General features: G+C 55.3%; 5 protein-coding genes across 5 annotated transcripts; 4 read left to right on the top strand and 1 right to left on the bottom strand.

Moving 5' to 3' along the window:
• The first annotated feature begins 157 nt into the window (after positions 1 to 157).
• Positions 158 to 3,074, top strand: DICSQDRAFT_140956 (uncharacterized protein). Its single transcript, XM_007370438.1, has 5 exons — positions 158 to 465; positions 518 to 683; positions 753 to 1,431; positions 1,511 to 2,236; positions 2,292 to 3,074. The coding sequence occupies exons 3-5, from the start codon at positions 1,230 to 1,232 to the stop codon at positions 2,870 to 2,872; spliced, it is 1,509 nt and encodes a 502-aa protein (XP_007370500.1). The 5' UTR covers positions 158 to 465; positions 518 to 683; positions 753 to 1,229; the 3' UTR covers positions 2,873 to 3,074.
• A 369-nt stretch (positions 3,075 to 3,443) lies between these two features.
• DICSQDRAFT_140955 (uncharacterized protein) lies at positions 3,444 to 6,487 on the bottom strand. The gene is made up of 2 exons (XM_007370437.1): positions 6,410 to 6,487; positions 3,444 to 6,348 (listed from the first exon to the last, which is right to left on the bottom strand). The coding sequence occupies exons 1-2, from the start codon at positions 6,424 to 6,426 to the stop codon at positions 3,531 to 3,533; spliced, it is 2,835 nt and encodes a 944-aa protein (XP_007370499.1). The 5' UTR covers positions 6,427 to 6,487; the 3' UTR covers positions 3,444 to 3,530.
• A 235-nt stretch (positions 6,488 to 6,722) lies between these two features.
• Positions 6,723 to 7,966, top strand: DICSQDRAFT_129901 (translation initiation factor 3, RNA-binding subunit; the record flags this gene model as incomplete). Its single annotated transcript, XM_007370436.1, has 7 exons — positions 6,723 to 6,733; positions 6,789 to 6,829; positions 6,886 to 6,968; positions 7,035 to 7,205; positions 7,276 to 7,426; positions 7,492 to 7,887; positions 7,947 to 7,966. The coding sequence occupies 7 exons, from the start codon at positions 6,723 to 6,725 to the stop codon at positions 7,964 to 7,966; spliced, it is 873 nt and encodes a 290-aa protein (XP_007370498.1).
• Positions 7,967 to 9,235: 1,269 nt separating this feature from the next.
• On the top strand, positions 9,236 to 10,578 carry DICSQDRAFT_112627 (uncharacterized protein; the record flags this gene model as incomplete). Its single annotated transcript, XM_007370435.1, has 5 exons — positions 9,236 to 9,299; positions 9,359 to 9,639; positions 9,702 to 9,777; positions 9,833 to 10,155; positions 10,216 to 10,578. The coding sequence occupies 5 exons, from the start codon at positions 9,236 to 9,238 to the stop codon at positions 10,462 to 10,464; spliced, it is 993 nt and encodes a 330-aa protein (XP_007370497.1). The 3' UTR covers positions 10,465 to 10,578.
• A 1,717-nt stretch (positions 10,579 to 12,295) lies between these two features.
• DICSQDRAFT_129899 (uncharacterized protein) lies at positions 12,296 to 14,214 on the top strand (the record flags this gene model as incomplete). Its single annotated transcript, XM_007370434.1, has 6 exons — positions 12,296 to 12,312; positions 12,373 to 12,730; positions 13,097 to 13,270; positions 13,384 to 13,575; positions 13,632 to 13,880; positions 13,933 to 14,214. 6 exons carry the CDS (start codon positions 12,296 to 12,298, stop codon positions 14,212 to 14,214), a joined length of 1,272 nt encoding a protein of 423 aa, XP_007370496.1.
• Positions 14,215 to 14,968: the final 754 nt, after the last annotated feature.

The raw sequence follows: 14,968 nt of genomic DNA, 5'->3' as shown, positions 1-14,968 counted from the left end.
ATCGCTTACGGCAGACCACCTAAGGACACACTGACCGTCGAATGGCCGTCGCATAGACCGTCATGCCCTCGGAGTCTTCGACAGGGACCAATCCGTGGCATCTGTATGTCTGCACAAAGCGCCATATTCTGTCCGTGAGTCTTGCACGGAGGTTTCTGATGAGGAGGCTCGTTGCGCTGTCCCGACTCCCGACTTTGGTGGATGTGCGTGCGTTACGAGCACGAGGCTACTAGCCACGTGTCTGGGCGCCTCATATTCCTCCTCGAGCGTCCAAACCTTTTGGACTGCGCCGGCTCCAGTACTCATTTGAAACTTGAACGCCTTATCCCGCCATCACCTTTTCTGTCAAATGCGTATCATCATGTACTCGAAGAGCGAGTAAGGCCTTGAGCTGACGGTTCAGGACTGAGTCCCCCACGGCTTGCACACGGCCAACATTGGTAGTTGAAGAATTTGCGACAGAAGGTACGCAGTGTACGCACCCTCATACGTCTTTCCGTGCCTGACCCAGTACTAGTTGCTGTGAAATGATGCTGCAGTCAGACATCAAGCAGGCCGATTCGCTTGAGCTTCCCTCTGCGTCTGCCTGCGCAGGGCTACTCCGCCTATAGCTTCGCAGCCCGCTTCGTCTCTCCTGAACATGCTCGTCATACCGCACTCATGTAGAGAAGAGCAGGCGATTGGTTAGTAGTCATCGTTTACGGCAGCGCGATCACCTTCGAGTTTGCTGAACTGCAGATGTTCATGAGCAGCCCATAAACAATTTCACCGATCCTTGCCGGCTTCGCGGCGCTATTTGCAATATCCAGGTCCGTTGCGAGAGCTCTGTCCCTCTTGAACTTAGTTGTCTTGTGGTCTAAACCCATCTCGGGGTCACTGAATGATGCGGCGGCAACGAGTTACACGACGCTGATCACCCGCCCATTCCCGGGGGCGGCCGATGGATGATTGGGAAAGCCCTACATACTCCCCACACAGATTCTTTCGGCCATAGGCCGCTGTACCCGGAATCATCGTCAGCGCGAGCTGATGACGGTCACCCGCTCCCGCACGCGACCCGACGACTGACGGCATCCCGCCCGCCCTCGCCGTTGCGGTCTCTCTCCCGCGATCATCACACTCTTTCTCGTCATCTTCCTTCTTTTCGTCCCTCCCTTCCTTCTGTGACGCTGCCTGGCCGTCCCACCAGGTTATGCTCCTCCTTCCGGCTGCAGTCCGGTCTCTACGACATGCTTTTGCTGCATTTGATCCTGTCCCTACTCTTGCTTTGCACTTTTCCTTTCGCCCGTGCTGGAGTGGCGACGGCAGACGACACTGATGCAGGCATGTTCTACTCCGGCTTATGGGTACCGGATGGGGACCCCAACACCTTCGGGCACCACGATACTTGGACGAATCAAAGCGGGGCGAGCGTATCCTTCGATTTCATCGGTGCGTCCTTCATCCGGACACAATCCGCACGTAACAGTACCTCATTGTCTTCCGCCCTTAACCTACGAATGCTTTCCAGGCACGCAGATTCAGGTATTCGCGACTCGCCGACCCGCAGGGACCTACCTCACCAACGTCTCATTCTCCGTCGACGGCGGTGCGCCGACGCTATGGTTGAGCGAGGATTTCGTGCCGCAAATTACGTACCAAAACCTCGTATACACGTCGGGAGACCTCTCCCCCACGCAGCATCAGCTCACCATTACGAACCTCGGCGCCATCTTTTGGCTGGACTTCGTACAGTACGAGACCGCGGATTCTGCACCTGTCACCAGTAATGCGCCAGGAACTACGACATCTGCGCCGCGCTCGACTACGTCAGAAACGGCCGCGCCACCTTTTAGTACTTCTCAACACCTCTCCACAGTCTTCCAGACGCAGACAGCCTCGACCACAAGCTCCACGAGTCCTGAGACTAGCTCATCGGGAACCGTCCCTGGCTCGAGCATGACTACCGGTACGACAGTCCTGAGGCCCCCAACGGACTTGTCTGTTTCGACACCACAGACGTCGACAACTGGCGGCGCGCCCGTTCAATCTCCGAGTCCTGGGTCCACTACGGACGGCAACACCGGCCTATCTGCTGCTCCCGCCGCCACGGGGTCGTCTTCGAAGACGTCGATCATCGTCGGCGTCGTAGTTGGCGTTGTTGGTGTGATCGCGTTGCTCCTTGCTGCATTCTGGTGGCTTCGAATGCGACGTAAGTCTCAAACATCCGACAAGTCGGCTGCCATGCCCTATGATAGTATGTTTTGTGATGTTCACACATGCTTGCGGCTGGACTTACATGTTACGTCCAGCTGCCCATACCCCAGAGGCGGCGCAATTCTCGAAGGGCCAACTTCTGGCGAGCCCCGCCGTCCAGACGCCAGACTCGTGGTCAAGGATGCCCCTCGTCTCAGAGCGCGGCCCCCCTTCCACAGACAGCTCGCTCTCGTCCCCAGGCTTCTCACACTACACTCATAACGTAGAACCTCTAGACGCAGACGCAGCCGGATTCCTGGAAAAGCTTCGCGCTGATCAAGCCTCATCCCCGAGAGGCAGTTCCGCCACTGACCGCCCGCTGCCGTACCTTCCTGGGCCGCAGATGCGGCCAATGCCTGGCAGGGCGGATGGGGCCGCTCCCGTGTCGCTCGCGACCAGTGCCGGGTCTTCGTCAGGAGGCAACATGTCCTTTTCAGGAGCGTTGTCTCCCCCACAGTCGCCTTGGGTACAACGGACGTTCAGGGAGGCGCGTGATGGTGGGGTGCGGTTGGCAGGAGGGCCCATTGCGGACCCGGACGCGAATATGTTCACGCCGGCTGGGTACGACACGGACGTGGTAGAGACGCTGCCGCCGTCGTATGCGCAACTCCACGCAGCAGGTCTGGACGAGAGCTGATGCATGCAGAAGGTCTCTTAGCTGGACCTCTGCTGCTTTCTGCGGAGAGGCTGTAATGACTCTACATTCGTTCCAGGCTAATTATAATTCACACTATCTTATTGTCGTAACCTAACGTGCGTTCGACTGTCGACTATGGGCAAGCGACGTTTTGCTGTGGCATGCGCTGAAAATCTCATCACACGTGTCATTCAATCTCCTCTATCACATACACGTCCTTCTATGCCGATACAGGTTGTTGGGGATATGACTCACTTAAGGGTGCATTGACGGAGGGAAGATCTCACAGCGTGAAGATGCTGTCTAGTCGTTCCACCGGTGCGACTACTGAGTACTGAGACGCCGTTCAGCAGCTATCTCCAATGTTCACGACGGTGCACTCCCTAGGTTGCACTAACTATATTGGGGAGCAGTGTCCAGCGACGACGCTATCACTGCGTTGGGACCACGGCCTCCGTGGCATGAACCCGTCTTTGCACCATACCCGAAATGGCCCTCCGCCAATTTTCATTCAGATGGCAACATGCCGGATCAGATGAATGGATACACAGCCGCTCCATTCAAACCAGGCAAGGAAACGATGGTATTGTTTAAGCCAGTAACTCAACGGTTCAAACCGCCAAGTCTATATCTGAACTCAAGAGAACGACTACGCACTTTAAACCCACCCCCTTAACCTAACGACCGCAGCCATAACCGCATCCTCCTTCTCCCCAGGAGCGAGCGCCTCCCTCGCCTCCCTTACCTTCACACGACCCTCCGCGTCGTCGAGGTCGACCCACTCCCGCCACTTCTCCAGCTCAGGGGACTCGACGTTGAGCGCCATGACGATGTTTGACAGGTAGCTAAGGTCCGACGAAAGCTGCGCCGCGCCCGCAGGCGTGAGCTTCGGAATGCGTGGCAGTACGTCTGACGTCAGGCGAGACACGAGCGAGAGCCCGAGCGACGACAGCCACGCCGCTGAAACCACCTCTGGCGTGAGCACGGGGGGAGGTGCTGCTGGCGCTGGGGAGCCCCCGGCGGAGACGGGGGAAGCTTTCAGGGAGAGCGAGGAGGATCGGCGGTTGTGCGAGATGCTGGACGACGAGAGCGACGGTTCTAGTGAGGGCGGGGGCTCCGTCAGACCCCGGAGCATCTCTGCATTTAGAAACGGGAGAGTCTCGAGCGAGAAGGCGAGCGCATCGTCATCCGCGTACACTTCGAACAACCGCGGCAGGTTCAGCAATCCTTCCGCGACGTGCTGCATAGTGCTGCTGGGCGAGAGCGAGAAGGTGGGGACCTGGACTTCGCTCAGCGCGCTGCCTGAAGTGGCGGGACGCCTCGCCTTCGGGTCACCTGGCGTGGACCATAGCGAAGACGATGCGTACGACGCAAGGTATTTGTGCAGAGGGGACAGGATGGTATCCTGCAGCGCTTGCTGACACACCCTCGCCAACTCAGATATCGCGCTACGGCCACCCGTAAGAAGAGGTGGGGGAGGCGCGAGGGATGGAGGGCTATTAGCAAAAAGATGCGGGGACCGTCGGGGGTCCGGCGTCGGAGGAGTAGGCGTGAGGAACGTCTCGCCCCGCGCGGTCTGCGGGACAGAAGGTTCCGGGTCGACTTTATTCAATAGCTCTTGCAGCTCCGCAGAGTTGAGACCGGACTGCATCAGCAGTTGAAGCTTTCCCCTGTTCGCCCCCGACACGAATATGCCCGCAGGGTCGTTCCTCGCCGGGCGCAACGTCGTCGAGATCTGAACAAGACTCGCACGAAGTTTTGACTCGAACATGACCATCCGGTCAAGCAGCGTGCGAACGGCCTCCAGAAAGTGTAGCAGGGCCTGAATGTCCGCCCAATCCTCCGCGGTGTAGTCGAGGTCTGACAAGTCCTCGCCAGACGTGGATGCAGCAAGGGACCCGCCGCCCTGTCCACTGCGCCGTGACCCAATCTCAGCCCTTGATTCGTCCGCGAAGGCGGCAAAGAGGCGGTCTGTCGCTTGCACGAGACCCAGCGCCCCGTATCCATGCGTGAATGCCGTACAGCGCCCTATAGCGTCCTCGGCAACTCCAAAGATGTCCACAGCGCGCTCTCGTAGCAGGCGCGCATTGTCGACGCGACCCCGAGACTCGGCCGCCAGCGCGCCCTTCAGGGCATCCTCAACCAAGCGTGTTTCCAGTGTAGCGTAGTCCACCTGAAAGTCAAGGAAGGGTTCGAAGAGCTCCTGGTCCCAATCAAGCGTCAGAGGTGCGAGAGCACCAGTTCCGCTGATCGAAGCGCGGGTGGTGCGCCGCGCCATCGAAAGCGACATACGCGCAGAAGAGCGGCGGCGCAAGCGTCCTGCAGGCTTCTCGCCAGAGGGAATGGGGACTGCGTAGCTGACCTTCTCCATAATTTTCTCGGTAGCGGTTGCGAACTCTTCGGTTGCGCGGTACGCCGATATCAGCTGGGGAAGTGCGACGGCGCCGTAATGGGTCGACACCGCTTCGAGGCGCTGAGAGAAGGATGGCTGGAGGGCGGAAAGAGTGGAGGTGATGAGGGCGGAGAGCGTCGGTCGAGGATCAGGGAAAATAGCAGGAATGGACGACCTTTCAGTCTGCAGGATCCTCTGGAAAGATGCGTAGAAAGTCGGCAGGAAGGACGAGAAAGTGATGGAGGATGGCTCGGCAGGTGAAGTCGGATCGCAGTCGCGGAGATGCGTATGCTGCCATTCTTCCACGAGTGGGCCTCGTCGCGACCCGTAATAGTAGTTACGGAACTCTGATTCACGCCGGATGTTGGCGAATATGGAGAAGTAGTTGCGACACACCGCGACGTCCTGTGAGTTGACTGCAGCGACGAGGGCAGAGCTTAGCGACGCCTCCAGTTGGTTCTGCAAGCTGACCATGAGGGTCCTCCTGCTCTCATATTCCGGTGTGTTCTCGAATACGACCATACTCTTCGACGCTTCGGATAACCGTTCCGCTGCCTTCTCGTAGTTCTTCTCCCCAAGTAACGAAGTGACGTCGCTCTCGAGTGTACTCCAGCTCTCCGCCTCCCGTAGTACCTCTCGTGTAGCCTCCATGTTCCGTTTGACGGTGTCGAGGTAGTGAAGTCTCTCCAACGCAGCATCCGTCTCCGTCCCGAGAGACGACTTGGACTTGAGCTCGACATTGCCCAGAATGCCTTGCAGGGAAAGCGCACTTTCACGCATGAAATGGAGGTCGTACGTGAGCCTGGACGCACCGCGCGAGATGTCCTCAATGAGCCGGTCGACCTGGGCAGAAGTGTCCTCGGAGGCAATCTCCAAGGTCCCGACCAGATGCGAGACGCGTCGGTCGAGCTCCGTCAAGGCTGCAGGTCGGTCGGCATCTGTAGGTTCCTCAGAGACACCGAGGATGTCGTTTATCCAGGAAACCACGTCTTCGTGGTCCTCGAGCGAGTTAAGCAGCTCAGACGACGACTCTAAAATGGGAGAGGCGCCATTTATTTCGATGGACGTGGGTCTTTGCTGCCTCCTGAATTGTACGCATTTAGGATTTCAATAACGCAGTATCGGGATAGCGACCTTTTGCTCACTGTCCCGCTGACGCCATTCCAGTGTTAGTGGCTGCTATCAGCTCGCAACAAGCTCGAAAGCCGAATAGCAGGAAAGCAGAAGTAGGCGAACGTATAGCTTTGGAAGAAGAGGCGTAAGTCGAAGCGATACACGAAGGTGTGACGATGCCTGTTACCAATTAAGCTCTAAGTACTGTGACCAGCTGCCCTCGGACCATGTTTCCCACAGTTAGTCTCCTCCTTATCTTCCCCGTCACGCGATCGTGACTCGTAGAGATTTTGTTTGCTAACCTGGATCAGCCAGGCAGCACTCTCCCTCTCTTACACGATCATTATGGCCAGCACGTATGTGCCTCTTCGCCTCTTTTCGTGGGCTTGGAAATTGACTTATCTGTCTCAGCGCACCCAAAACGTACTGGGCGGACGAAGTCGATGAGCTCGGTGAGCCAGATTCTGATGCTGGAAGCTCCATTCGAGCTAACCAGCGTGCTTTCTAGAGCAGCCAAAGGGCGAGGATTTCGTTGACGAGAATGGCATTCGCACGACTGTGGAATACACGATAAACGATGAGGGCAAGAAAGTCAAGGCGAGTGTCTAGGATTCTCCAGTATCTGATGGCACCCTTCTCTAAGTATCGACTGTACAGATTACGCGGAAGATCAAGCGTGTATTGCAGAAGGCGGTAGTGGACCACTCCGTAGCCGAGAGGAAGGCATGGTCAAAGTTTGGGCAGGAGAAGGGGAACAAGCCGGGCCCGGATCGCGCAACCACAACCATCGGAGAGAACGTTGCGTTGAAGTTGAGTGCGGGCAACAAGGTGTGTAATTCTCTCCCTTCTCATGTGCGGAGCCTTCTCCAATACCTTCTCTCTTTCCTGCCGTTTCCAGGCAGCCGCCCAGGAGCAGTCAGCAGAGCAGGCCGTCAAAACCAACCTCGCAAAGGCGGGTGCAGGCAAGGTCATCTGCCGTCTGTGCAAGGGCGACCACTTCACCGCAAAATGTCCTTACAAGGACTCACTGTCCGGTCTGGATGGTGCTGGTACGTCACGCAACGCAGTACCCTCTAGCATCTCCCATTTCCTCATGCCGCCCTTTGCGTTACAGACACCCCTCCTCTTGGTCTGGACGACACCGGCACCCCCGCAGAGCCCGCTGCAGCCGCACCAACAGCAAGTACGGGGGGCAAGTACGTCCCTCCTTCTATGCGTGGGGGTGGACGTGGGCCTGGGGAGTCAATGGGCCGTCCCGGCGGGTCGCGCGACGATCTCCCCACGCTCCGTGTCACGAACATCTCAGAGGACACTCAAGAGAACGACTTGCGCGACTTGTTCGGGGGGTTTGGCCGCGTTGCGCGCGTGTATGTGGGCCGCGACCGCGAGACGGGCGCGGGCAAGGGCTTCGCGTTCGTCAGCTTTGAGGAAAAGGCTGTTGCGCAGAAAGCAATGGAGAAGATGCACGGGCGGGGTTACGATAACCTGATATTGAACATCCAGTGGTCACGTACGTCACATGTCATGTTGCTCTTGTTGTGGAGTTGGTTGGCTGACGTGTGTGTGCAGAACCGAGGGAGCAGCGGTGAGGTGTCTGATTCGGCTGGCATGTTTGGATGTTATATGCTGTATCAATACATGGCTACCGCTGTTATGTGTACTATGACTTCATCATGTGTTGGGTTCCGACTTTTGCCCGCTGTCGACATGTCGATCCAACCGCGAGGTGAGTTTGCTAGCTCTATCGAGGTCAGGTCAGATGTGTCTTACCATTGCGAAGTGAAAGAAGGTAAAAGCTATGTACACAGGGGAGAGGAACTCGGAATAATGGAGCGCTTGCTGTCGACGTTAAGCGGATCTCGTAACTATACTCTGATGATGCTACGAGGTACACTCTCGGGTCCGTGCTGTGATCGTGGATCCCGTGCTTGCACTGCATTTCACAGCTCACTATGCACCTCTGCGAATCCTCTAGTGCCCGCCCATCCGAACTGGCGAAGTCACCTTGCATGGCTACCACGATATGACCGGAATGAATTTACGGAAGATGAGGATGTCCGATACCTGATGGCGATGTAGTCCGAGCTGCTGTTGTGCCTCGGTTTCGTTGTGCGGGCCCACTTATTGCGGTATGTCATGACGGACGGAACATACGGTGATTCTTTTCTCCGGATACTCGCAACGCTCGTTACATGAGCAATTTGCCGGTGAGTCTCCACCCAGTCCAAGCTTCCCTCTATTGAGAACGACAATGCTAGAAAACGTCTATTTGCAACACACTGTTCACAGCAGGACACATCTTGCTTGCTATTTTCGAGTGTCGCTGATAACTTTGGCATAAAAGGTCAAGGGGAGATCAGCCGCCCATACTGTAATGAAGGTGGAAGCATTCAAAACTTTCCCGAATTCTCACACTTACGGCATCAGTGCATGGCATCTGCAGGGAACCACGCCTCACGCCTGAATTTGCGCCAACTAGTGTGTTCGAAGCAAGCCTTCCTGTGTGGGCTGACCCATCGGGATCATATCGATTGGCTGGGGGCTGACCTGGGTGGAAATTGTGGTCGATAATGCCGGATGTTGCGGCAACCAGTGTCCCTACTCACTGCTCCCGGTCCGTCTTCTCATAGGGAGGCATGTGCTGCAAGACGGTGCTTTATTGCGCTGCTACTGTCCATCGCTTATGCGCCAATCGCGCTGCTTTTTGCCTACGCACCGGATTCTCCAACAAAATCTTTTGTGGATCTGGAGCTACGCGACTGTCCGATGTTGCATAAGTACGCAGGCGACCGTCAACGTTCCGTGGTTTGTCCTACGCACTGTTGCTTGCCGCCGGTCCAGAGATCAGACTTCTCCCAATGGCAGGATCACTCTTGCAGAACGCGTATTATGTATCGAACTACATCAACGCAATCCTGTATGGTGAGTAATCGCCGGCTTGAACCATACCCCTTACGCTAAACTCACACTGGGTTCCATAGGGATCGAGTTGGTCTTGTACTTCATGCTGGTTCGGCAACTCCTGGAGCTTCAGAAACGAACCTTCATGGACAACTTCATGATGATGTTCAGCACGGTGCTCCTCATTCTGAACACCATCTTCTGGACTACGCAAGTGTTTTTCGGCCAGATGATGTGGATCAACAACCCAACATATCCCGGCGGGATCGATGGCTACATGCAGGACAAATCTTCAATATGGTACCAGACGTGGGGTACCACTGCTTGCGTCGCTAGCAATCTAATGAGCGATGCGCTACTGGTGAGTTGCACGCAGATGGTCCCTATCGCTCATGCTCAACTATGTCCGTACTCTGCCTACAGACGTACCGTTGTTTCGTCGTCTGGAACAGCCGGCGTGTCATCATCTTCCCCTCCATCATCTGGGTGGCGTCTCTGGGTATGTATTCCCCCTTGCGTTAACGGAGCAACTCCCTCACCTACCCCCTCCCCAGTGTTCTCAATCGGGCTCCTGTACGGCTCGGGGCGCCCGAACGGGGACTACTTCGCAGGCTTCGCCGCCATGGCCGTGACCGCATACACCGCGTCGACGTTCGCGTTCAACGTCATCGTCACCGGCCTCATATGCGGGCGCATCTTCTACTTCAAGCGCTACATGCGGCTTCACTACGGCGCGGACACCACCGTCTACACCGGCGCCGTCGCCATCGTGGTCGAGTCCGCGCTCCCGTTCACGCTCTTCAGCTGCGCGTACCTCGTCACGTACGCCCTCGGCACCGACGTCGCCTACGCGTTCTCCTTCTACGCCATGTTCACGGTGAGTGCCCTCGTCCTCGCAGTCTGTGTTTCTTTGGGCGTCTGGTTGACGTGCGCGCAGTGCCTGTCCCCGCTGATGATCACGCTGCGCGTCTTGTCCCGCCGGGCGTGGACGCGAGAAGCCATCACGCAGTTCACGACGACGATCAGCTACCACGGGCCCTCGCACTACGTCACGACCGACGGCGGCATACCCATCGAGTTCGCCGAAAAGGGAGCTGCGGAGGCTACCAGAGATCTCAAGGACTCGCCAGCACTGGCAGGCGCGCCGAGTCCCAGAGAGGTGGACATCAGCGAGCTGCCAGTATGACGCGGCCCTCTGACTGTTCTCAGCTGCGCATCATGCTCTTCAATCATGGCGCCCTGGGGTTGTATATGAGCTGCTGCTGCTTCTGCTGACGTTGTACATAAAAGTATGCCTACGTGCCTGTAATTGTACCTCATTGACTCAAGCAGCCTTGGGGCGCCCAAAAACTCTTCTCCGGAAAATCAGATTGCGGCGCGTTGCTGTCGCTATGACCCCAGCCTTAGTCTCGTGACCAGACGTTCGGAGTGTGAAGCGGATACGAAAAATCGGGGGTATCCGGACACTCAAACGTCTGGTGGCTTTACCCCCGTGACTCCTCCATCGGTGACATGTGTCACATCCCGACGTCCCTGTCAAGGCAGTCCGAGAGAGTCGGAGGGCGCCCTCGGTGTGCGATGTGGCGGCCCGCTGTACTTAGTTCTTCAACCTTTGCAACATCCCCTGTACTAGTCATAATGGTCTTTTAGTTTACTGTACACTTTGGATATATCCTACTACATGGCTATGTCAACTCCCCGCTCATGAAAGCTGCCTGAGATGCTGCCAGAGCATCGCGGCGGTACAGCTCCAATGCGACCCGCCAAGTGTTCAAAGACAGATTTCGCAAAGAAACAGGAGGGAATGCACCACACAAATGGCAGGTGGATGTCACGGAAGCGCTGGTGAGGTTAGGCGCTCTCGCATGGCGCAGGCGTTGCGAGAGGTAGATTGACGGGGCGTAATCCTCAAGCGCAGCTTCAACCGGGTCCCATCCAGATTCTAGAGATGTCCAGAATCTGGTTGCTGTCATGCTCAGATGGTGCATAGTCGTCATCATCATCGCCATCGAAGAGGGCTCCCCAACTGCTGCCTCGGGGTTCAACAATCACCGCGTTCAAGGACCCCCTGGTTGAAAGGGAAGTACGTGTGAATAAGTATGTAATCGGAGTGTGGTCGGAGTACTAACTAGCGGGCCATTAGAACTTGTACCAGCTGAGGACAACTTTGAACAGACGGTTGGTTGAACAAAATATTGCGTTAGAGCAGATCGTGTGATATATGTATGAATAGACGTCCGAGTCCAGGTTGAAAGGCATGGGACATTTGAGGACTTATACACGTCTATTGTTTGAGGTTCGAATCGATGGACTCGTCGAGGGGTCGTACATGCCTGCTGTTTCAGGCTTAAACACATGAGCGAATCGAATATGCAACGAGCGTGCTATAGATCATGTTATCCTGTCTAGTACACATGCAAGTAACTAAGGCAGTCTAGTATGAATAACAAAGAAGGTCAAATCTATTTTAGGGTACATATGTCTGGTACAAACATGAGCAAAGAACACGATCACGCCACCGAATCGCGTCGCATACTAGCTGCCTGTGCAGGTACTGCGCCCGCCCACCGCTCCCGCCCACCGCTCCCGCCCACCGCTCCCGCCCACCGCTCCCGCCCACCGCTCCCGCCCACCGCTCCCGCCTTCCTCACCGCAAATGGACGTTTGCCCCAAGTATATCAGCGACCCGAATATTCGAGACACCTGGAACGACATACCCAATTATATCAAGCAAGCACTGATGCAGAGTAGGGTTAGCGAGGCCGGCAGGGTGGGTACTAGCGCTCGGACCCCGTCCGCGATTCAGTCGGGCATGCCTCCACCGCAAGGGCAACCATTTTCTATGGCGCGCGTTGATGGTGAAGTGCAATGTGCAGGAGAAGAACCTGACAGAGGAAGAACACAGTGAGCAATCCGAATATATGCGGCACGCATAAGTGATTACCACCTATCCATATTGTTTTTGCAGCTCATATACCACTCAGAGGGGAGCGCGCGGGAGCCGCGATACCCAAATAATGCTAGATACGTCTGTGTGAGTATTGAGGATTTTTTAAAGATATTATTTGTGCGCATATACTCAACTGAAGTGCAGTTCCGATGGATGCCGTGACCATCCGTCGGACACTGGACGATCTCAGCCTGCATCAGACAGTCCGACCATCGACCCTCAGCTTCTAGATGAGGATATTGAATTAGAAACAACGCACCCTGTCCACTTGGCGCGCACCACCCTCGCACGCGGCCACCGAAACCCGCTCTATGCGGCACGTGGCGGCCTTGCCCATCGTAACACTGGCCGGAATGCTGCCATGGAGAACAATGAAGTGGACGACGCACCATATGCGCCAGACCCATCAGCTGTGAAGGACGAATCTGATCCGCTCGTCCTGTTGAAGACAAAATATGGAGCCCTGGATCTCGTGCAGCGTCAGGCACGGCGGGTTATATCGGTAAGTAGACTCCTCCCTCGTCACACAAACCGTGTTCCTCTTGTTTGCACTGCCTCGTGGGCAGATCTGCCACTGTATGCATCCCCCACTTGTTGACCGCATGTCTGGATACTCCCGCCAGAAGCGGGACAAACATACCTGTTCCTGCTGGTGCGAATCTGCCCCACCGTGTCTGAAGCGTCGGCTGGACATGGTCTGTCAGGACATAGATGTCCGCAGACCTTCCTTGAAACGCGTACGAGAGAACTGGGTGATAGCCATCAGGGCGGCAGGAACAGACATGTGTGCGCATCTAAGCCAGTTCTTCTAGGCAATGTTAGTACACAGAGGTTAGCGACACATACTCACCTTCGTGCGACATTGCAGAACGTTGTAGGACAGCAGTTCCGCCTAGTTACGGGTGTCAGCAAACAGGATAAATGGCCGAAGTGGGGGGAACAGATGCCAGGGATGGCGGTCAATTTTGAGGCGCGAGTTGATGAGTCTGTCAACCCTGACCTACTCGTCCGGGTTGCCGAAGTCTCCATGCAACAGTTAAAGGTATGTGATCAGTATAACAATTGTGCGCTACTAGTGTGAGAGACTAACCTATTTTTGCGGCTTGGCAACGCACTTTCAAACTTTACTCGACATCTGTTTCCATGACTCACCAGAACCATTCTGCCATCCATGCGACATGGATGAATGCCCCGAACGTCAAACTGACGTATTCCCTACTGCACGAGTGCGCCAAGACCACCTTTCGTGGATTCCGAACAGCATACAATAGCCAGGTTGACCATGAAAAAGCGATGCAGCGCAAAAAAAATGAGCGTGCATCTCGATGGCAAAATCGGCGCAATAAGGTGCTTACCATTGTCATGTGAACGAGCTATGATGTGTACTGCATGACGCCTTCCAGAAAAGCGACAACCTCTATAGTGTTGTGCCCAGGTACCTGGAATTACATGGTGTTGACCCAGGAGAACTCGTTACGGTGGACTTAATGTCCGACAAAGCAAGCGGCCCAGAGGACGATGGAGACGAAGCTGCCGTTACAGAATGGCGACGGCAGATGGCTGAGAAGGCTGGAATCACAGGTAAATCTGATCCACAGCTGGCGAAGATGAGTTTTTTTGAGGTGATCAGGCCAAACTGGCGATCTAATGAGGTGTGCCAGCTTTTACAATGAATGTGGATCGGTACTCACAATTGTATTACAGCTGACGAAAATATACCGGGAGCTGTCGGAGATATACAAGGGCTCCCTGCCCCTCAAATCGCTCCGGATGACTGTTGAACGTGTCCGCGACACGGGGCGGTCTAGCGACAAGATCCCCGGCTACGCACCCTTCAACTTTGGGGTCAATATCGAGTGGTACAACAGGATGCAAGAGACTGATGGCAGGTACCTAGGCGACTGGCTGAAGCATCCCGATCCTGCTGGGTTTGGAGAGAATGCGACACCTGCGGATGACGGCACCGGTGACCTCTTGGCAACGTGAATCACGGAGCAAAGTTTCTTGTTGGGCTGAAACCTGTATGATTAGAGCGCATGTATCGTATCTCGGAACCCGTTCGAGCTCCACAAACCAACAGGCTGTTGGTATCTGGAAGTGCAACTCTTGCAAGGTGTTCGCTGGTGGCACATGGACCGCCTCGCACAGAAGGATAATCACAAACGTAGTCGAGGTACATCATAGTAGGGGTTCGTGACAGTCGTGATGAATGAGCGGCGCAGATGAGTAGGTAAAGGTAACGCTAGCACAAGCAGTGAGCACGAAAAATCAGCATAACTGGGGGTGTACGACGTACCCGGCTTCACGATAGGCTTCTCTCGCCAGTACCTAGGTCTGCCAACGTCTCCATGGAGATAGGGTCCTGAGGGAACATCTGGAAAAACAGCCTTTGCGAATTGACACTAATTATCACTATTCAGATAATCTCATCTATATTAGCAAGTGTTAGCAGAGATGACATCTACATTAGAGCTACTATTCAGACGCACTTCTTCAGTAGTGCAACTAAGCACTAATTAGTATACTTGATACTAGTTATAACTACTCTTCACTATCGCTTTTTCTATAGTGCCATGTAGTGCCAACATGATACTACTATAGCACTACCGCAAATGTGGTCCTCTAATTTTCGCTATTTTGCACTACTGTAGTACTATTTTGCGCTATTTTAGCACTACTCATTTAGGGGAGACTCAAATAAGATGACAATCCTTTATTTATAGCTCATAGTTCTCAACTC

The sequence above is a fragment of the Dichomitus squalens genome (assembly GCF_000275845.1).
Source record: "Dichomitus squalens LYAD-421 SS1 unplaced genomic scaffold DICSQscaffold_68, whole genome shotgun sequence".
NCBI classification, from domain to species: Eukaryota; Fungi; Basidiomycota; class Agaricomycetes; order Polyporales; family Polyporaceae; genus Dichomitus; species Dichomitus squalens.
Note: the sequence above shows the minus strand (reverse complement) of the source record. Positions and strands in the feature narration are given on the sequence as shown.